The following is a 21911-nucleotide window of genomic DNA, read 5'->3' as shown; positions in this document are numbered from 1 at the left end:
TGAGGTGCTTAGTTTACATTCATGGATAAGGTTTCTCAGGGATGAGCAATGTACTAATTTTAGAGGGAGAGAGTTGGGGGGGGGGGGGTTGGTACGTCTGTTGGTAAGGGTTAAAAAAACTGGTTGCATTTAAGTTCGAAGGGAGAAAAGGACAAGACAAAGTACGAGAGCGTTTCTTATGTCAAGTCTATTTATTTCAAAAGCAAACCCAGTGAGACATACATATGATCATAGGACCATTTAGGCACAATGTGCATTTCCACAAACAAACATGTAGGTAGAGAAAGACAAGGTGGGCTTTATTATGACAAATAAAACACATGATGAAAAAAGGGTTTGAATAAGCTAAAAACTAAAAACACCCCCCTAAGCTTGAACAAAAGGCTACAGTGTGCAGGTATAAATAAAATACAAACACATATTTTATATACAGAGCTGTGCGTGTAAAGTGAGTCTATACAATACACTCTCAAATATAAATCTTTATCTTCCATACATACATTAAATCATTCACACATTCTTACGTAAAAACAACATTCATTCATGTGGACAATGTGTAGATAATAAATAGATAATATATTATTTCTAGGTATTAAGTGTAAGACGTCATAAACATTCATAATAGATTAATAGTGACAACCTGCAAGGCGTTTCATGTAGCAGGGATGGCTATGCCACTTCCTGGAAACAATATAGCATCTCCTCCCTTAGCAACGGTAGTGACCTACATGTTACCATGGTTACCATGTTACCATTTCATTGGCTAAGTAACGCTATCAATAAGTAATGGTTAGTACATAGTTTATAGTACAGACAGGATGCTGCACCCCACTGCTGGGTCTTTATCTACAACTACACTGTGGTTGGCGTTGTGTTTAAAGAACTAGTTCAATAACTAAATGCTGGGTCTTTATCTACAACTACAGTGTGGTTGGCGTTGTGTTTAAAGAACTAGTTCAATAACTAAATGCTGGGTCTTTATCTACAACTACAGTGTGGTTGGCGTTGTGTTTAAAGAACTAGATCAATGACTAAATGCTGGATCTTTATCCACAACTACAGTGTGGTTGGCGTTGTGTTTAAAGAACTAGTTCAATAACTAAATGCTGGGTCTTTATCTACAACTACAGTGTGGTTGGCGTTGTGTTTAAAGAACTAGTTCAATAACTAAATGCTGGGTCTTTATCTACAACTACAGTGTGGTTGGCGTTGTGTTTAAAGAACTAGTTCAATGACTAAATGCTGGGTCTTTATCCACAACTACAGTGTGGTTGGCGTTGTGTTTAAAGAACTAGTTCAATAACTAAATGCTGGGTCTTTATCTACAACTACAGTGTGGTTGGCGTTGTGTTTAAAGAACTAGTTCAATAACTAAATGCTGGGTCTTTATCTACAACTACAGTGTGGTTGGCGTTGTGTTTAAAGAACTAGTTCAATGACTAAATGCTGGGTCTTTATCTACAACTACAGTGTGGTTGGCGTTGTGTTTAAAGAACTAGTTCAATGACTAAATGCTGGGTCTTTATCTACAACTACAGTGTGGTTGGCGTTGTGTTTAAAGAACTAGTTCAATGACTAAATGCTGGGTCTTTATCTACAACTACAGTGTGGTTGGCGTTGTGTTTAAAGAACTAGTTCAATAACTAAATGCTGGGTCTTTATCCACAACTACAGTGTGGTTGGCGTTGTGTTTAAAGAACTAGTTCAATAACTAAATGACATATTGGTTTCCTCACCCTGTTAGCAGTCAATGGACAAGTTAAGACATCAAAGCTTTGGTTTGGTTTAACCCAGCATTACCCCTCCTGGTAAAGACCGGGTTCTGCTTAGAAACATTGCTTGTTCTTTGGTAGGTCGTCAGAAACTTCTTAACGCTATAGGTTGGTCATGATGCCAAAAAGTGGGGAAGTTGTGGTCTACGTAGTGTTCTGCTTAGAAACATTGCTTGTTCTTTGGTAGGTCATCAGAAACTTCTAAAAGCTATAGGTTGGTCATGATGCCAAAATGTGGAGAAGTTGTGGTCTACATAGTGTTTTCTGGTAAGGTCACAGGCGTTACGGCAGGCTTGTAGAGTTCAAGGCACAGTTAGTGAGCATCATTGTTATTGCATTAAGTAAACACTGTGTCAACCTACAAGTTAGTCAGTCTTTCAGTCTAGTTTGACAATATAACTGACAATATAAACAGGGGTTTCCAACTCAACTCCTGGGTGCCATCAGTGTCTACTGGTTGTAGTTGTTCTTATCAGTGTCTGATTTATACTTGACAACTAAAACCTGTAGACAGTGCTTCCCTCGAGGACTGGAGTTTGATTGCGATCCTGATATAAAACTCCCATGGCCTCCCATGTGCTAGGTAGTGCTGCTGTTGCGTTGAGGCAGACATTTTTCCCATGGGCTATAGGGGAGGGAGAGGATCAGGAAAAGGATCCCCCCCATGATGAGGATGGCCCCAGCGAAGCCCACACAGGCCACAGACCAGGAGAGCTCGTGGTGGAGCGGTATGGAGTGGTCAGATGACAACAGGGCCAACACTGACTGGTGAAACACCAGTATAGACAGCAGGACCAGTAGACCTGAGGGAGGGAGGGAGGGAGGGAGGGAGGGAGGGAGGGAGGGGGAGGGAGGGAGGGAGGGAGGGAGGGAGGGGGAGGGAGGGAGGGAGGGAGGGAGGGAGGGAGGGAGGGAGGGAGGGAGGGAGGGAGGGAGGGAGGGAGGGAGGGAGAAGGTGAGATGGAGAGGAGGTGTGAGGGGAGAGAGAGTGAGAAAGAGAGAGCTATACAAATTGATGGAAAGTGGTGTTGAGGGAAAAACATACAACATTATAAAATCCATGTACACAAGCAACAAATGTGCAGTTAAAATTGCCAAAAAAACTCATTTCTTTCCACAGGTCTGGGGGGTGAGACAGGGATGCAGCTTAAGATCTTCAAAATATACATCAACGAATTGACAAGAACAGTCTGCAGCAACCAGCCTCACCCTACTAGAATCGGAAGTCAAATGTCTACTGTTTGCAGATAATCTGGTACTTCTGTCCCCAACCACATCATGAGAAAACAAAAAGATAATTACGTGACACATTGGAAAGAATTTACAAAAATATTGAGCAAACTGGAATGGTATTTGGCACTAAACAGAGAGTACACAGTGGCAGAATACCTGACCACTATTACTGACCCAAAAATAAGCAAATATTTGACAATGTACAGACTCAGTGAGCATAGCCTTGCTATTGAGAGAGGGTGCCGTAGGCAGACCTGGCTCTGAAGAGAAGACAGACTATGTGCACACTGCCCACATAATGAGGTGGAAACTGAGCTGCACTTCCTGACCTGCCAAATGTATGACAATTTTAGAGACACATGTTTCCCTCAGATTACACAGACCCACAAAGAATTTGAAAAACAATTGCAATTTTGATAAACTCCCATATCTATTGCGTGAAATACCACAGTGAGCCATCACAGCAGCAAAATTTGTGAACTGTTGCCACAAGAAAGGGCAACCAGTGAAGAAAAAACACTATTGTAAATACGACCTATATTTATATGTATTCATTTTCCATTTTGTATTTTGCACATAATTACAATACTGTACAGTCGTGGCCAAAAGTTTTGAGAATGACACAAAGTCTGCTACCTCAGTTTGTATGAGGGCAATTTGCACATACTCCAGAATGTTATGAAGAGTGATCAGATGAATTGCAATTAATTGCGAAGTCCCTCTTTGCCATGCAAATGAACTGAATCCTAAAAAAAACATTTCCACTGCATTTCAGCCCTGCCACAAAAGGACCAGCTGACATCATGTCAGTGATTCTCTCGTTAACACAGGTGTGAGTGTTGACGAGGACAAGGCTGGAGATCACTCTGTCATGCTGATTGAGTTCGAAAAACAGACTGGAAGTTTCAAAAGGAGGGTGGTGCTTGGAATCATTGTTCTTCCTCTGTCAAACATGTTTACCTGTAAGAAAACACATGCCGTCATCATTGCTTTGCACAAAAAGGGCTTCACAGGCAAGGATATTGCTGCCAGTAAGATTGCACCTAAATCAACCATTTATCGGATCATCAAGAACTTCAAGGAGAGTGGTTCAATTGTTGTGAAGAAGGCTTCAGGGCACCCAAGAAAGTCCAGCAAGCGCCAGGACCATCTCCTAAAGTTGATTCAGCTGTGGGATCGGGGCACCACCAGTACAGAGCTTGCTCAGGAATGGCAGCAGGCAGGTGTGAGTGCATCTGCATGCACAGTGAGGCAAAGATTTTTTTGCAGGATGGCCTGGTGTCAAGAAGGGCAGCAAAGAAACCACTTCTCTCCAGGAAAAACACCAAGGACAGACTGATATTCTGCAAAAGGTACAGGGATTGGACTGCTGAGGACTGGGGTAAAGTCATTTTCTCTCTTTCCGATTGTTTGGGGCATCCGGAAAAAAGCTTGTCCGGAGAAGACAAGGTGAGCGCTACCATCAGTCCTGTGTCATGCCAACAGTAAGGCATCCTGAGACCATTCATGTGTGGGGTTGCTTCTCAGCCAAGGGAGTGGGCTCACTCACAATTTTGCCTAAGAACACAGCCATGAATAAAGAATGGTACCAACACATCCTCAGAGGGCAACTTCTCCCAACCATCCAGGAACAGTTTGGTGACGAACAATGTCTTTTCCAGCATGATGGAGTATCTTGCCATAAGGCAAAAGTGCTAACTAAGTGGCTCGGGGAACAAAACATTGATATTTTGGGTCCATGGCCAGGAAACTCTCCAGACCTTGATCCCATTGAGAACTTGTGGTCAATCCTCAAGAGGCGGGTGGACAAACAAAAACCCAAATTCTGACAAACTCCAAGCATTGATTATGCAAGAATGGGCTGCCATCAGTCAGGATGTGGCCTAGAAGTTAATTGACAGCATGCCAGGGCGGATTGCAGAGGTCTTGAAGAAGAAGGGTCAACACTGCAAATATTGACTCTTTGCATCAACTTCATGTAATTGTCAATAAAAGCCTTTGACACTTATGAAATGCTTGTAATTATACTTCAATATTCCATAGTAACATCTGACAAAAATATCTAAACACAGACTTTGTGAAAATTAATATTTGTGTCATTCTCAGAACTTTTGGCCACGACTGTATATAGACATAATATGACATTTGAAATGTCTTTATTCTGTTGGAACTTTTGCGAGTGTAATGTTTACTGTACATTTTTGATTGTTTATTTCCCTACAGGGAGGTCTAAGTCTACACCCAGAATAGTGGCTGCTCTCTTTGTAGTCTATTTCCCCTTACCTGATAGGATGAAGCAGAAGGAGGCGGGCTTGAGGAAGAAGGGCACTCCTTTACTGAGGGACATGGTGATACAGATTGCTCCCATCACCATCATAGACAGAGCTATCATTGCTAGGATAGCAGCCGCTATGTTCAGGTCTGGGGGAGGTGGGAGAGAGAGGCGGGGGAGAAGGGGAGGTGAAAGAGACCGAATGAGAGGAGGAGGAGAGAGGGATGGAGAGGAAGTGAATAGAGGGATAAGTGGTTAGAGAAAGAGTGAAGAGGTGTTGGAGAGGAAGACAGGGGAGAATGAGGGAGGGAGGGCAGAGTTACACCTCAGTGAGCATTGTGCATCTGAGAGTGACATCACAGGGGATAAATACAGCACAGTGAGAAAGAGAGAAAGGGGAGAGGGAGAGAAGGAGAGGGAGAGAGGGAGAGAAGAAGGAGGAGATAGGGAGAGAAGGAGGAGGAGGCGGCAGACGCGAGACTTAAGATGCTGACTTACTCTTGTGGGTTGTCTTCATAAATATGATTGCATTGTCTCCATTGGTGAAGAATTTGAAGTAAGTGCAGTTGGATTCTGAGAAGAGAAACAGAGAGGGAACATCACACACACAGTATATTGCTGTTCCCTGTGCATCCATCCCCTCTGTCCTCCTAGACATGAAGACACATTTTATCTGTTGTGTGGTGGGAGCACCAAGAGAAACACTGCTCACTGCTCTACACAGTCCCACATCCACAGCACATCCATATGGTGCCACGAGAGAGGTGAGAGAGCGAGGGGATGGAAGAGAAGGAGAAGGAGAAGGACAGATAGAAAGGGGGGGCAGGTGGAGGGGAAGGATAAAAAGCAAGACATTTGTAGGGAGAAAAAGACAGAGAAGGAGAGAGCGAGAGAGCGCAGAGAACATGAGAAAGAGGGGGAAGGAGAGATAGGGAGTGATAGAGTGGGCGAGAGAGCGCAGAGAACATGAGAAAGAGGGGGAAGGAGAGATAGGGAGTGATAGAGTGGGCAGATGGAGGGAGGGGTGAGAACAAAGAGAAAGAGGGAAACAGATGGAGAGGGAGGTGAACGAGATGAAAGAGGGAAAAGAGAGAGGATCACACGGGCTTGGTTAATACTGCATTAGATAGACACTCTTCCTCTCTGTTTTTCATATACATCCTCTCGTCCTCTGCTGCTCGTCCTCTCTCTCTATGTCTTTTAAATATATTTTCTCGTCCTCTGCTGCTCTTCCTCTCTCTCTGTCTTTTATATATATTTTCTCGTCCTCTGCTGCTCGTCCTCTCTCTCTCTGTCTTTTATATATATTTTCTCGTGCTCTGCTGCTCGTCCTCTCTCTCTCTCTTTGTCTTTTATATATATTTTCTCGTCCTCTGCTGCTCGTCCTCTCTCTCTCTGTCTTTTATATATATTTTCTCGTCCTCTGCTGCTTGTCCTCTCTCTCTGTCTTTTATATATATTGTCTCGTCCTCTGCTGCTCGTCCTCTCTCTCTCTGTCTTTTATATATATTGTCTCTCTCTGTCTCTCGTCCTCTGCTGTCTTTTATATATATTTTCTCTTCCTCTTGCTCTCTCTCTCTCTGTCTTTTATATATATTGTCTCATCCTCTGCTCTCGTCCTCTGTCTTTTATATATATTTTCTCGTCCTCTGTCTTTTATATATATTTTCTCTCTCTCTCTCGTCTTCTTCTTTTATATATATTGTCTCATCCTCTGCTGCTCGTCTGCTCTCTCTCTCTCTCTGTCTTTTATATATATTTCTCGTCCTCTGCTGTCTTTTATATATATTTTGTCTCGTCCTCTGCTGCTCTGTCCTCTCGTCCTCTGCTCTCTCTTTTATATATATTTTCTCTCCTCTGCTGCTCGTCTTTTATATATATTTCTCGTCCTCTGCTGCTCTCCTCCTCTCTCTCTCTGTCTGCTCGTCCTCTGCTGCTCTCTCTGTCTTTTATATATTTTCTCGTCCTCTGTCTTTTATATATATTTCTCGTCCTCTGTCTCTGCTGCTCTTGCTCTCTGTCTCTCTCTCTCTCTGCTGTCTCTCTCTCTCTCTTTTATATATATTGTCTCTCCTCTGCTGCTCGTCTCTCTCTCTCTCTCTGTCTTTTATATATATTTCTCTTCCTCTGCTCTCTCTCTCTGCTCGTCTCTTTTATATATATTTTCTCGTCCTCTGCTGCTCGTCCTCTCTCTCTCTCTCTGTCTTTTATATATATTGTCTCTCCTCTGCTGCTCTCTCTCTCTCTCTTTTATATATATTCTTTTGCTCGTCCTCTTCTTATCTCTCTGTCTTTTATATATATTTTCTCGTCTCTGCTCCTCTCTCTCTCTGTCTTTTATATATATTTTCTCGTCCTCTGCTGCTCGTCCTCTCTCTCTCTCTTTTATATATATTGTCTCGTCCTCTGCTGCTCGTCCTCTCTCTCTCTCTCTGTCTTTTATATATTTTCTCTCCTCTGTCTTTTATATATATTTCTCTGCTCCTCTGTCTGCTGTCCTCTGCTGCTCTCCTCTCTCTCTCTCTTTTATATATATTGTCTCGTCTGTCTTTTATATATATTTCTCTCTCCTCTGCTGCTCGTCCTCTCTCTCTCTCTCTGTCTTTTATATATATTTTCTTTTATATATATTTTCTGCTGCTCGTCCTCTCTCTCTCTCTGTCTTTTTATATATATTTTCTCTTCCTCTGCTGCTCGTCCTCTCTCTGTCTGTCTTTTATATATATTTTCTCGTCCTCTGCTGCTCGTCCTCTCTCTCTCTCTCTGTCTTTTATATATATATTTCTCTCTCTCTGCTGCTCTCCTCTCTCTCTCTGTCTTTTATATATATTTTCTCTCTGCTCCTCTGTCTGCCTCTGCTGCCTCTCTCTCTCTCTCTGTCTCTCTTTTATATATATTTTCTCGTCCTCTGCTGCTCGTCCTCTCTCTCTCTCTCTGTCTGTCTTTTATATATATTTTCTCGTCCTCTGCTGCTCGTCCTCTCTCTCTCTGTCTTTTATATATATTTTCTCATCCTCTGCTGCTCGTCCTCTCTCTCTCTGTCTTTTATATATATTTCTCTCCTCTGCTGCTCGTCCTCTCTCTCTGTCTTTTATATATATTCTCTCTTCCTCTGCTGCTCGTCCTCTCTCTCTCTGTCTTTTATATATATTTTCTCATCCTCTGCTGCTCGTCCTCTCTCTCTCTCTCTCTGTCTTTTATATATATTCTCTCTTCCTCTGCTGCTCGTCCTCTCTCCCTCTGTCTTTTATATTTATTTACTCATCCTCTGCTGCTCATCCTCTCTCTCTCTCTCTCTGTCTTTTAAATATATTTTCTCATCCTCTGCTGCTCGTCCTCTCTCTCTCTGTCGTTTATATATATTTTCTCGTCCTCTGCTGCTCGTCCTCTCTCTCTCTCTCTGTCTTTTATATATATTGTCTCGTCCTCTGCTGCTCGTCCTCTCTCTCTCTCTCTTTGTCTTTTATATATATTTTCTCATCCTCTGCTGCTCGTCCTCTCTCTCTCTCTCTCTGTCTTTTATATATATTTTCTCGTCCTCTGCTGCTCGTCCTCTCTCTCTCTGTCTTTTATATATATTCTCTCTTCCTCTGCTGCTCGTCCTCTCTTTCTCTGTCTTCTATATATATTTTCTCGTCCTCTGCTGCTCTTCCTCTCTCTCTCTCTCTCTCTCTCTCTCTCTGTCTTTTATATATATTATCTCTTCCTCTGCTGCTCATCCTCTCTCTCTCTGTCTTTTATATATTCTCTCGTCCTCTGCTGCTCGTCCTCTCTCTCTCTCTCTGTCTTTTATATATATTCTCTCTTCCTCTGCTGCTCGTCCTCTCTCTCTCTGTCTTTTATATATATTTACTCGTCCTCTGCTGCTCGTCCTCTCTCTCCCTCTCTCTCTCTCTCTCTCTCTCTGTCTTTTATATATATTCTCTCTTCCTCTGCTGCTCGTCCTCTCTCTCTCTGTCTTTTATATATATTTTCTCATCCTCTGCTGCTCGTCCTCTCTCTCTCTCTCTCTCTGTCTTTTATATATATTGTCTCATCCTCTGCTGCTTGTCTTCTCTCTCCCTTTGTCTTTTATATATATTATCTCGTTCTCTGCTGCTCGTTCTCTCTTTCTCTCTCTGTCTTTTATACATATTATCTCGTCCTCTGCTGCTCGTCCTCTCTCTCTCTGTCTTTAATATATATTATCTCGTCCTCTCTCTCTCTGTCTTTTAAATATATTATCTCATCCTCTGCGGCTCTTCCTCTCTCTGTCTTTTATATATATTTTCTCGTCCTCTGCTGCTCGTCCTCTCTCTCAGTCTTTTAAATATATTAACTTGTCCTCTCTCTCTCTCTCTGTCTTTTATATATATGATCTCGTCCTCTGCTGCTCTTCCTCTCTCTCTGTCTTTATATATATTCTCTCGTCCTCCGCTGTTCTTCCTCGATCCCCCTGTCTGGTAGTCACCCCTGCATACTCTGTGTGGTCAGAGACGCAGAGGGACCCACAAACACACAGCCACACACACATGTTAGTTTTACTATCCATGTGGGGACCAAACAACTGATTCCCATTCAAAATCTTAACCCCAAACCCTACCCCTAAACCTTAGCCTAAAATAACATGTTTCCTTGTTTGACTTCTGGTCATCACAAGTATAGTAAAACCAAACACACACACAAGTACAAACACATACAGCAGACTCTCCTATCAACCTTAATGCTATTCTGTCTGCAACACTGGTGCGCTACAGGAAACCTGTATATTATAACCACAGATTTATAGTGAGATCTACCTCTCAAGCTCTCCACCTGTCCACCTGTAAGCCTGTCCACCTGTCCACTAGTCCACCTCTGAGTGGCTTAGTCAGTTAGTCAGCGGTTATGGTAATGTACAGTTGCAGTGAGTGATGTATGATGTATTAGTTGGTCTGGCACTGACAGACAGTGACAGAGAATGACTGTGATGTTGTTTCCCAGGGACAGGCGCCAGGGGCATGTAAACATGAATGTGAAATAGAGACGCGCAGACGGAGAAACAGTTGTTTTTCTCCAAACATGAGAAGTCCACACACACACACAGCAGAGCCTGTCTGTCAGGCTCTGTGGGCCAACAGTGTTTTGACGCAAGGAGACGAGGAAGTGTCAGAATAGATACTGACTCGACTCCAACACACAGACCGTCATCGTAAACACAGATGTTTATCTGCTAGACAAGACACACAAGGTGAGTCAGACATAGATGTTTATCGACTCGACATCCAAGGTGAATCAGCCCTCTAAAATACCGGAGGCTGATAAACAATGCACCAGATGGATATAGCGTGTAATCTACATTGTAATAGATATGAACATTCATAGGATTCATCCACCCTAATAAAACAAGCTAAATCAAGACTGCAAAATGAAATACATCAATTTTATATTTATACAATGTCAAATATATATGCATCCTATTCAAAACAATACATACATCATTGGTCGTATATCAAAGCCAACCACTGCTAGCCTGGCTGAATATCAGACTATTCTGGCAGATAAAGCACGAATACAGGAGATGGCTACCTCATCCTACCGTAGGCCCTGTCTGCCCCCCTGTGTGGGTCAAGTGCTTTAATACCTGCATTCATCCACCACTGGACGATCCCTACAGACAGAAACGGGTCATTCCACAGATAACAGACTTACATGGAGGAACGTAACAGTACAGGATGGAGGAAGTGGCTGAAAATCGTAGTTTATTAGCTTTCTTTTCCTGAAATGTAAAAAGTAAAATGTTGAATATAATGACGAATTCCTGCAATCAAAATATATTTCGGACTGATCATTCAATAAATGAAAATTCTAAAACTAAAATATATTGAAATGAAATAATAATCCATTGAAATATTCCAAAAGACGAAGCTCCATCATGCAGTAAAAGGGAAGCGTCTGTCTTATATAAACACACTGAAAGTTTGGATCTTTACAAGGATACTGGAAACATCCTTTTCTGACTCACCAACGATTATAAAAATCTGATGCCTATAGCTAGATAACTAACAGACAGACCAGTAACCACATTTGGATTTGTCAAATTCAGACTGTGTCATGTTTTGTCTTATATTGTCTTGTCATTTTGCTTTTCCTTCTGTTCGTTTTCCCCCTGCTGGTCTTTTTAGGTTCGTTCCCTTTTTTCTCTCTCCCTCTCTCTCTCTCTTCTCTCTATCGTTCCGTTCCTGCTCCCAGCTGTTCCTATTCCCCTAATCAATCATTTAGTCTTCCCACACCTGTTCCCTATCTTTTCCCCTGATTAGAGTCCCTATTTCTCCCCTTGTTTTCCGTTTCTGTCCTGTCGGATCCTTGTATACTGTTCACCGTGCTGTGTCTTTGTATCGCCCTGTCGTGTCGTGTTTCCCTCAGATGCTGCGTGGTGAGCAGGTGTCTGAGTCTGCTACGGTCAAGTGCCTTCCCGAGGCAACCTGCAGTTCATTATCGAGTCTCCAGTCAGTTCTCGTGATTACGAGTGAAATTGTTTCTTATGCTTTATTTACCGCTCCGATTTGTCTAGGAGTATTGCTATTTCCTTAAACTGGATTAAAGACTCTGTTTTCGCCAAGTCGCTTTTGGGTCCTCATTCACCTGCATAACAGAAGGATCCGACCAAAGAATGGACCCAGCGACTACAGACGCTCGTAACACTGCCGTCGAGATCCAAGGAGCCATGCTCGGCAGACACGAGCAGGAATTGTCTGCTGCTCGTCATGCCATGGAGAACCTGGCCGCTCAGGTTTCCGACCTCTCTGGACAGTTCCAGAGTCTTCGTCTCGTGCCACCTGTTACTTGCTGGTCTGCCGAGCCTCCGGAACCTAGGGTTAATAACCCACCTTGCTACTCCGGGCAGCCCAAGGAGTGCCGCTCCTTTCTCACCCAGTGTGATATTGTGTTCTCTCTCCAACCCAACACATACTCTAGAGAGAGAGCTCGGGTTGCTTACGTCATTTCACTCCTTACTGGCCGGGCTCGAGAGTGGGGCACAGCTATCTGGGAGGCAAGGGCTGATTGTTCAAACAATTACCAGAACTTTAAAGAGGAGATGATTCGGGTTTTTGACTGTTCAGTTTTTGGTAGGGAGGCTTCTAGGGCCCTGGCTTCCCTATGCCAAGGTGATCGATCCATAACGGATTACTCTATTGAGTTTCGCACTCTTGCTGCCTCTAGTGACTGGAACGAGCCGGCGCTGCTCGCTCGTTTTCTGGAGGGACTCCACGCAGTGGTTAAAGATGAGATTCTCTCCCGGGAGGTTCCTTCCAGTGTGGACTCTTTGATTGCTCTCGCCATCCGCATAGAACGACGGGTAGATCTTCGTCACCTAGCTCGTGGAAAAGAGCTCGCGTCAATGGTGTTTCCCTGCTCCGCATCGCAACCATCTCCCTCCTCTGGCTCAGAGACTGAGCCCATGCAGCTGGGAGGTATTCGCATCTCGACTAAGGAGAGGGAACGGAGGATCACCAACCGCCTGTGCCTCTATTGCGGATTTGATGGACATTTTGTCAATTCATGTCCAGTAAAAGCCAGAGCTCATCAGTAAGCGGAGGGCTACTGGTGAGCGCTACTACTCAGGTCTCTCCATCTAGATCCTGTACTACTATGTCGGTCCATCTACGCTGGACCGGTTCGGGTGCTACATGCAGTGCCTTGATAGACTCTGGGGCTGAGGGTTGTTTCATGGACGAAGCATGGGCTCGGAAACATGACATTCCTTTCAGACAGTTAGACAAGCCTACGCCCATGTTCGCCTTAGATGGTAGTCATCTTCCCAGTATCAGATTTGAGACACTACCTTTAACCCTCACAGTATCTGGTAACCACAGTGAGACTATTTCTTTTTTGATTTTTCGTTCACCTTTTACACCTGTTGTTTTGGGTCATCCCTGGCTAGTATGTCATAATCCTTCTATTAATTGGTCTAGTAATTCTATCCTATCCTGGAACGTTTCTTGTCATGTGAAGTGTTTAATGTCTGCCATCCCTCCCATTTCTTCTGTCCCCACTTCTCAGGAGGAACCTGGCGATTTGACAGGAGTGCCGGAGGAATATCATGATCTGCGCACGGTCTTCAGTCGGTCCCGAGCCAACTTCCTTCCTCCTCACCGGTCGTATGATTGTAGTATTGATCTCCTTCCGGGGACCACTCCTCCTCGGGGTAGACTATACTCTCTGTCGGCTCCCGAACGTAAGGCTCTCGAGGATTATTTGTCTGTGTCTCTTGACGCCGGTACCATAGTGCCTTCTTCCTCTCCGGCCGGGGCGGGGTTTTTTTTTGTTAAGAAAAAGGACGGTACTCTACGCCCCTGCGTGGATTATCGAGGGCTGAATGACATAACGGTTAAGAATCGTTATCCGCTTCCCCTTATGTCATCAGCCTTCGAGATTCTGCAGGGAGCCAGGTGCTTTACTAAGTTGGACCTTCGTAACGCTTACCATCTCGTGCGCATCAGAGAGGGGGACGAGTGGAAAACGGCGTTTAACACTCCGTTAGGGCATTTTGAGTACCGGGTTCTGCCGTTTGGTCTCGCCAATGCGCCAGCTGTTTTTCAGGCATTAGTTAATGATGTTCTGAGAGACATGCTGAACATCTTTGTTTTTGTCTACCTTGACGATATCCTGATTTTTTCACCGTCACTCGAGATTCATGTTCAGCACGTTCGACGTGTTCTCCAGCGCCTTTTAGAGAATTGTCTCTACGTGAAAGCTGAGAAGTGCTCTTTTCATGTCTCCTCCGTTACTTTTCTCGGTTCCGTTATTTCCGCTGAAGGCATTCAGATGGATTCCGCTAAGGTCCAAGCTGTCAGTGAGTGGCCCGTTCCAAGGTCACGTGTCGAGTTGCAGCACTTTCTAGGTTTCGCTAATTTCTATCGGCGTTTCATTCGTAATTTCGGTCAAGTTGCTGCCCCTCTCACAGCTCTTACTTCTGTCAAGACGTGTTTTAAGTGGTCCGGTTCCGCCCAGGGAGCTTTTGATCTTCTAAAAGAACGTTTTACGTCCGCTCCTATCCTCGTTACTCCTGACGTCACTAGACAATTCATTGTCGAGGTTGACGCTTCAGAGGTAGGCGTGGGAGCCATTCTATCCCAGCGCTTCCAGTCTGACGATAAGGTTCATCCTTGCGCTTATTTTTCTCATCGCCTGTCGCCATCTGAACGCAACTATGATGTGGGTAACCGCGAACTGCTCGCCATCCGCTTAGCCCTAGGCGAATGGCGACAGTGGTTGGAGGGGGCGACCGTTCCTTTTGTCGTTTGGACAGACCATAAGAACCTTGAGTACATCCGTTCTGCCAAACGACTTAATGCTCGTCAAGCTCGTTGGGCGTTATTTTTCGCTCGTTTCGAGTTTGTGATTTCTTACCGTCCGGGTAGCAAGAACACCAAGCCTGATGCCTTATCCCGTCTTTTTAGTTCTTCTGTGGCTTCTACTGATCCCGAGGGGATTCTTCCTTATGGGCGTGTTGTCGGGTTGACAGTCTGGGGAATTGAAAGACAGGTTAAGCAAGCACTCACGCACACTGCGTCGCCGCGCGCTTGTCCTAGTAACCTTCTTTTCGTTCCTGTTTCCACTCGTCTGGCTGTTCTTCAGTGGGCTCACTCTGCCAAGTTAGCTGGTCATCCCGGTGTTCGAGGCACTCTTGCTTCTATTCGCCAGCGCTTTTGGTGGCCGACTCAGGAGCGTGACACGCGCCGTTTCGTGGCTGCTTGTTCGGACTGCGCGCAGACTAAGTCAGGTAACTCTCCTCCTGCCGGTCGTCTCAGACCGCTCCCCATTCCTTCTCGACCATGGTCTCACATCGCCCTAGACTTCATTACCGGTCTGCCTTTGTCTGCGGGGAAGACTGTGATTCTTACGGTTGTCGATAGGTTCTCTAAGGCGGCACATTTCATTCCTCTCGCTAAACTTCCTTCCGCTAAGGAGACGGCACAAATCATCATCGAGAATGTGTTCAGAATTCATGGCCTCCCGTTAGACGCCGTTTCAGACAGAGGTCCGCAATTCACGTCACAGTTTTGGAGGGAGTTCTGTCGTTTGATTGGTGCGTCCGTCAGTCTCTCTTCCGGGTTTCATCCCCAGTCTAACAGTCAAGCAGAGAGGGCCAATCAGACGATTGGTCACATACTACGCAGCCTTTCTTTCAGAAACCCTGCGTCTTGGGCAGAACAGCTCCCCTGGGCAGAATACGCTCACAACTCGCTTCCTTCGTCTGCTACCGGGTTATCTCCGTTTCAGAGTAGTCTGGGTTACCAGCCTCCTCTGTTCTCATCCCAGCTTGCCGAGTCCAGCGTTCCCTCCGCTCAAGCGTTTGTCCAACGTTGTGAGCGCACCTGGAGGAGGGTGAGGTCTGCACTTTGCCGTTACAGGGCACAGACTGTGAGAGCCGCCAATAAACGTAGGATTAAGAGTCCAAGGTATTGTTGCGGCCAGAGAGTGTGGCTTTCCACTCGCAACCTTCCTCTTACGACAGCTTCTCGTAAGTTGACTCCGCGGTTCATTGGTCCGTTCCGTGTCTCCCAGGTCGTCAATCCTGTCGCTGTGCGACTGCTTCTTCCGCGACATCTTCGTCGCGTCCATCCTGTCTTCCATGTCTCCTGTGTCAAGCCCTTTCTTCGCACCCCCGTTCGTCTTCCCTCCCCCCCCCGTCCTTGTCGAGAGCGCACCTATTTACAAGGTACGTAGGATCATGGACATGCGTTCTCGGGGACGGGGTCACCAATACTTAGTGGATTGGGAGGTTACGGTCCTGAGGAGAGGAGTTGGGTTCCGTCTCGGGACGTGCTGGACCGTTCACTGATTGATGATTTCCTCCGTTGCCGCCAGGATTCCTCCTCGAGTGCGCCAGGAGGCGCTCGGTGAGTGGGGGGTACTGTCATGTTTTGTCTTATATTGTCTTGTCATTTTGCTTTTCCTTCTGTTCGTTTTCCCCTGCTGGTCTTTTTAGGTTCGTTCCTTTTTTCTCTCTCCCTCTCTCTCTCTCTTCTCTCTATCGTTCCGTTCCTGCTCCCAGCTGTTCCTATTCCCCTAATCAATCATTTAGTCTTCCCACACCTGTTCCCTATCTTTTCCCCTAATTAGAGTCCCTATTTCTCCCCTTGTTTTCCGTTTCTGTCCTGTCGGATCCTTGTATACTGTTCACCGTGCTGTGTCTTTGTATCGCCCTGTCGTGTCGTGTTTCCCTCAGATGCTGCGTGGTGAGCAGGTGTCTGAGTCTGCTACGGTCAAGTGCCTTCCCGAGGCAACCTGCAGTTCATTATCGAGTCTCCAGTCAGTTCTCGTGATTACGAGTGAAATTGTTTCTTATGCTTTATTTACCGCTCCGATTTGTCTAGGAGTATTGCTATTTCCTTAAACTGGATTAAAGACTCTGTTTTCGCCAAGTCGCTTTTGGGTCCTCATTCACCTGCATAACAGACTGGCTCCATTTCAAAGCAGTATTCCTTTAAGGACTCAATTTGCACATTATCTGTAGGATGACCCAGATACACACGCAGCAAAGCTGGCATACACGCCTCCCAGTCACACACGTTTGCATAAGCACACGCACACACACACACACACACACACACACACACACACACACACACACACACACACACACACACACACACACACACACACACACACACACACACACACACACACACACACACACACACACACACACACACACACACACACACACACAAGTGCACACGCATACATACAATATACACATGCATACACACACTGATGCAAATTCCTGGGAGACATCCAACACATTGCTTCCACCTATCCTATGTTTACAGATCATTACAGAGGAAGGGGGGAAGCCCTAACTAACACACAGCACTACAGTGCAATCAGGGGTTGGTCATGAAATCAGTACCCCAGTTGACTCCATCTTTAACTCAATTTCTGCGGTTGTGAGTCCAGCTACGACCGGAAGAGGTTTTTCATAGCAGGTTAGGAGAGCAATTTAGCTAACCTTAACCCTTTTCCTAACCTTAACCTAAGTCTCCTAACCTGCCACATTAATTATCCTAATCTGCTGTGCACATTCTCCTAACCTGTTACGAAAAAAATCCCTTCCGGTCGTAGCTTTACTCCCTCTAGTCAGAACCCATTTTTACAGTGTTGTCATCAAAATGAGACCCTAAGGATATTAACTAGCCTGTCCCCAAAATCAACTCATGGCCTGCCCTAATGCAACAGACAGACAGGTTCCTCACCTCCGGGCAGGTCGGCGGGGCCACAGCTCTCTCTCTCAGGGTTGATGTCGTCCACCCACAGGGTGCGGGTACACCCCTTCCACAGGCCGTAGTGGGCTGTCTGACACGTCTGGTTGTTACTCCAGGTCTTGGGCGTGGCCAGCTCCACCCAGAACTCTGTTCCCACCCCCAGCACTGTCAGGGTCACGCCCACAATGGCCACAAAGAACGCCAGCTTGATCTTCCCCTCCTGGCTGTCACTCATCCTAGGGGTCCGCCTCGTAGCACGCCCAACTCCCTTCACCCCTGCCAGGCCCCCATGGGGCCCTGCTCCTACCACCCCCATACGGCCATCCTCCTCCGGCTGGACAATGTAGTTGGCCCACATGGTGACCTCTACCAGAGGCCGAGAGAGGCCGGATGGAGAGAGGAAGGGAGGGAAAGAGGGAAGAGGACGGGAAAGAGGGTGAAGAGAGAGAAGCAGGGAAATTATTGAAGGGGGGTGAACCCCAAAAAGAAGAAAGGAAGGTTGAAGACAGAAGGAAGGTAGAGACACAGATAACAGCAGTTCAGAGGTGGATGTGGGGATGAAGAATGGAGAACGGGAGGAGGAAAGGGGAGAGAGATGGATGGTTCAGTATGGGAGTAGACAAGATGGGAGAAAGGGAGTGATGAGAGAAAGATGGAGGAGGAGAGGACTGGGTGACGAGGAAGGATGGTGTCTAATTATACTGGAACACCTGAATAAAAACAAGGAAAGAAGAAGAAAAAGCGGTGAACAACGACAACACCCTCTTTGTCCCGATCCATAACAAGAGAGATGATGATTCCCTAAAAAGGGGGATCAAGTTCAGGTGGAAAAAAACACTTGACTGGGCCAACACAGATCTCTCTGAGGATAAAACTGCCAGTCTGCCAGGAGTAGAGATCCTTTGTTGCTGCCCTATGCAGCAGAGTACAAGCCTAGATACAGCAAGTAGCCTAGTGGTTAGAGTGTTGGGACAGTAACTGTAAAAGTTGCTAGTTTGGATCCCTGCAGTGACAAGGTGAAAAGAACATGTGTTAATGTGCCTTTGAGCAAGGCAATATCCCAACTCCCCTGTTAATGTTCCTTAACAATGGTTGGCTGTGACCCCACTCTGAAGGTGTCTCAGGGGGAGTTGGGAAATGTAAAAACACACATTTCCAATTCATACATGTGTCAAATAGTACAAATACAATCACCCACCAAATCATTTCTTCTTATTAAAGAACTGCCTGGGTTGGACATGTTTTTGTTGCTGTCCTATACACCAGAGAGAGTATGAGCCAGATACAAGCTATTAGAGCAGACTGCTGACAGGGTCAAGGTGAGTGTTGAATCCTCCATTAGGAACTGTGCTGGTTCTGGGCCAGACAGCCATAAGGAAAGGCTATTGTTTTCCCCAGACGCCGACCAATAACCCAGCCAGGTATCCCTGGGTCCGGTCCTACAGATCCTCCTCGCAGGTTGCTATTAGTACCCTCTCTGAAAGAAATATTCTGCATTACACTGAGTGTAATGTACAGTTGAAGTCAGAAGTTTACATACACTTAGGTTGGAGTCATTAAAACTCATTTTTCAACCACTCCACACATTTCTTGTTAACAAACCTTTAAAAAGCTTGGAAAATTCCAGAAAACTATGTCATGGCTTCAAAAGCTTCTGGTAGGCTAATTGACATCATTTGAGTCAATTGGACGTGTACCTGTGGATGTATTTCAAGGCCTACCTTCAAACTCAGTGCCTCTTTGCTTGACATCATGGGAAAATCAAAATAAATCAGTAAAGACCTAATAGACCTTCACAAGCCTGGTTCATCCTGAAAGGCCACTCAGCAAGGAAGAGGCCACTGCTCAAAAACGGCCATAAAAAAAGGCAGACTACGGTTTGCAACTGCACATGGAGACAAAGATCATACTTTTTGGAGAAATGTCCTCTGGTCTGATGAAACAAAAATAGAACTGTTTGGCCATAATGACCATTGTTATGTTTGGAGGAAAAAGTGGGAGGCTTGCACGCTGAAGAACACCATCCAAACCGTGAAGAACGGGGGGTGGCAGCATCATGCTTTGCTGCAGGAGGGACTTGTGCACTTCACAAAATAGATGGCATTATGAGGTAGGATAATGATGTGGATATATTGAAGCAACATCTCAAGACATCAGTCAGAAAGTTAAAGCTTGGTCACAAATGGGTCTTCCAAAAGGACAATGACCCCAAGCATACTTCCAAAGTTGTGGCAAAATGGCTTAAGGACAACAAAGTCAAGGTACTGGAGTGGCCAGCACAAAGCCCTGACTTCAATCCCATAGAAAATTTGTGGGCAGAACTGAAAAAGTGTGTGTGAGCAAGGAGGCCTACAAACCTGACTTAGTTACACCAGCTCTGTCAGGAGGAATGGGCCAAAATTCGCCCAACTTATTGTGGGAAGCTTGTGGAAGGCTACCCGAAACGTTTGACCCAAGTTAAACAATTGAAAGGCAATGCTACCAAATACTAATTGAGTGTATGTAAACCTCTGACCCACTGGGAATGTGATGAAAGAAATAAAAGCTGAAATAAATCATTCTCTCTACTAATATTCTGACATTTCACATTCTTAAAATAAAGTGGTGATCCTAACTGACCTAAGACAGGGATTTTTCTTACTAGGAATAAATGTCAGGAATTGTGAAAAACTGAGTTTAAATGTGTTTGGCTAAGGTGTGTGTGTGTGTGTGTGTGTGTGTGTGTGTGTGTGTGTGTGTGTGTGTGTGTGTGTGTGTGTGTGTGTGTGTGTGTGTGTGTGTGTGTGTGTGTGTGTGTGTGTGTGTGTGTGTGTGTGTGTGTGTGTGTGTGTGTGTGTGTGTGTGTGTGTGTGCGTGCGTGCGGGATAATTCAGCCCTGGGTGGCAATTAATGGCGAGCGCAGATAGTGGTGGTGGACAGATTGAGTGTCCCAGGGATAGGTCCCACATCAGGGGACAGGGCGGTGGAGTGAGTCCCATGGACAGCTCCCAGGTTGGGGCACAGCCAGTCAGACAGCAGGTGAAAAGAAAAGAGAACGACTTGATCCTAAGTGTCTTCTCTACTATCAAACTGGAATCCTAAATCAACCCATTGCCTACACATAAGTAAAATAGATGAAAAGTCATCCTAGCCTGTAGGAGGTATATTTGGTTTATACATACAATCCACTAACATCTACACAAGTGCCTGAGCGGTTAGGGACAAAGTTGAGTTGGGGCAACGTGATAGGATAGGAGACAGCAGTTCCGTTTAAACGTGGGAGTTTGGGAATTTGAATGACCATCTAAATGTGATAGAAATGTGGGGAAGGAGTGGGGATAGGCTGGTGGGAGGAGCTATAGGATGACTGGAATGGAATAAATTGAACGGAGTCAAACGTGATTTCCATGTATTTGATACCGTTCCATGAATTCCATTCCAGCCATTACAATGAGCCCGTCCCTCTATAGCTCCTCCCACCAGCCTCCACTGCTGTGTAGTAATCCATTAGGTGTGTACTCTGCTATCAGTCTATAGCTCCTCCCACCAGCATCCACTGCTGTGTAGTAATCCATTAGGTGTGTACTCTGCTATCAGTCTATAGCTCCTCCCACCAGCCTCCATTGCTGTGTAGTAATCTATTAGGTGTGTACTCTGCTATCAGTCTATAGCTCCTCCCACCAGCCTCCACTGCTGTGCAGTAATCCATTAGGTGTGTACTCTGCTATCAGTCTATAGCTCCTCCCACCAGCCTCCACTGCTGTGTAGTAATCCATTAGGTGTGTACTCTGCTATCAGTCTATAGCTCCTCCCACCAGCCTCCACTGCTGTGTAGTAATCCATTAGGTGTGTACTCTGCTATCAGTCTATAGCTCCTCCCACCAGCCTCCACTGCTGTGTAGTAATCCATTAGGTGTGTACTCTGCCAGTCTATAGCTCCTCCCACCAGCCTCCACTGCTGTGTAGTAATCCATTAGGTGTGTACTCTGCTATCAGTCTATAGCTCCTCCCACCAGCCTCCACTGCTGTGTAGTAATCCATTAGGTGTGTACTCTGCTATCAGTCTATAGCTCCTCCTACCAGCCTCCACTGCTGTGTAGTAATCCATTAGGTGTGTACTCTGCTATCAGTCTATAGCTCCTCCCACCAGCCTCCACTGCTGTGTAGTAATCCATTAGGTGTGTATTCTGCTATCAGTCTATAGCTCCTCCCACCAGCCTCCACTGCTGTGTAGTAATCCATTAGGTGTGTACTCTGCTATCAGTCTATAGCTCCTCCCACCAGCCTCCACTGCTGTGTAGTAATCCATTAGGTGTGTACTCTGCTATCAGTCTATAGCTCCTCCCACCAGCCTCCACTGCTGTGTAGTAATCCATTAGGTGTGTACTCTGCTATCAGTCTATAGCTCCTCCTACCAGCCTCCAC

General features: G+C 45.5%; 1 protein-coding gene across 1 annotated transcript in view; it reads right to left on the bottom strand.

Moving 5' to 3' along the window:
- Positions 1 to 178: 178 nt before the first annotated feature.
- The window catches only part of LOC123996967 (voltage-dependent calcium channel gamma-6 subunit-like), a 23312-nt gene continuing 1579 nt past the window's right edge, over positions 179 to 21911 (bottom strand). The window contains exons 2-5 of the mRNA XM_046300871.1: positions 17499 to 18217; positions 5776 to 5850; positions 5289 to 5426; positions 179 to 2575 (exon numbers count right to left, since the gene is read on the bottom strand). Of these exons, the coding sequence (XP_046156827.1) occupies positions 2352 to 2575; positions 5289 to 5426; positions 5776 to 5850; positions 17499 to 17865 (804 nt within the window). The 5' untranslated portion in view covers positions 17866 to 18217 and the 3' untranslated portion in view covers positions 179 to 2351. The remainder of the gene's footprint in view (positions 2576 to 5288; positions 5427 to 5775; positions 5851 to 17498; positions 18218 to 21911) is intronic.

The sequence above is a fragment of the Oncorhynchus gorbuscha genome, linkage group LG15 (assembly GCF_021184085.1).
Source record: "Oncorhynchus gorbuscha isolate QuinsamMale2020 ecotype Even-year linkage group LG15, OgorEven_v1.0, whole genome shotgun sequence".
Lineage (NCBI taxonomy): Eukaryota > Metazoa > Chordata > Actinopteri > Salmoniformes > Salmonidae > Oncorhynchus > Oncorhynchus gorbuscha.
This window is presented reverse-complemented; position numbering and strand designations above follow the sequence as displayed.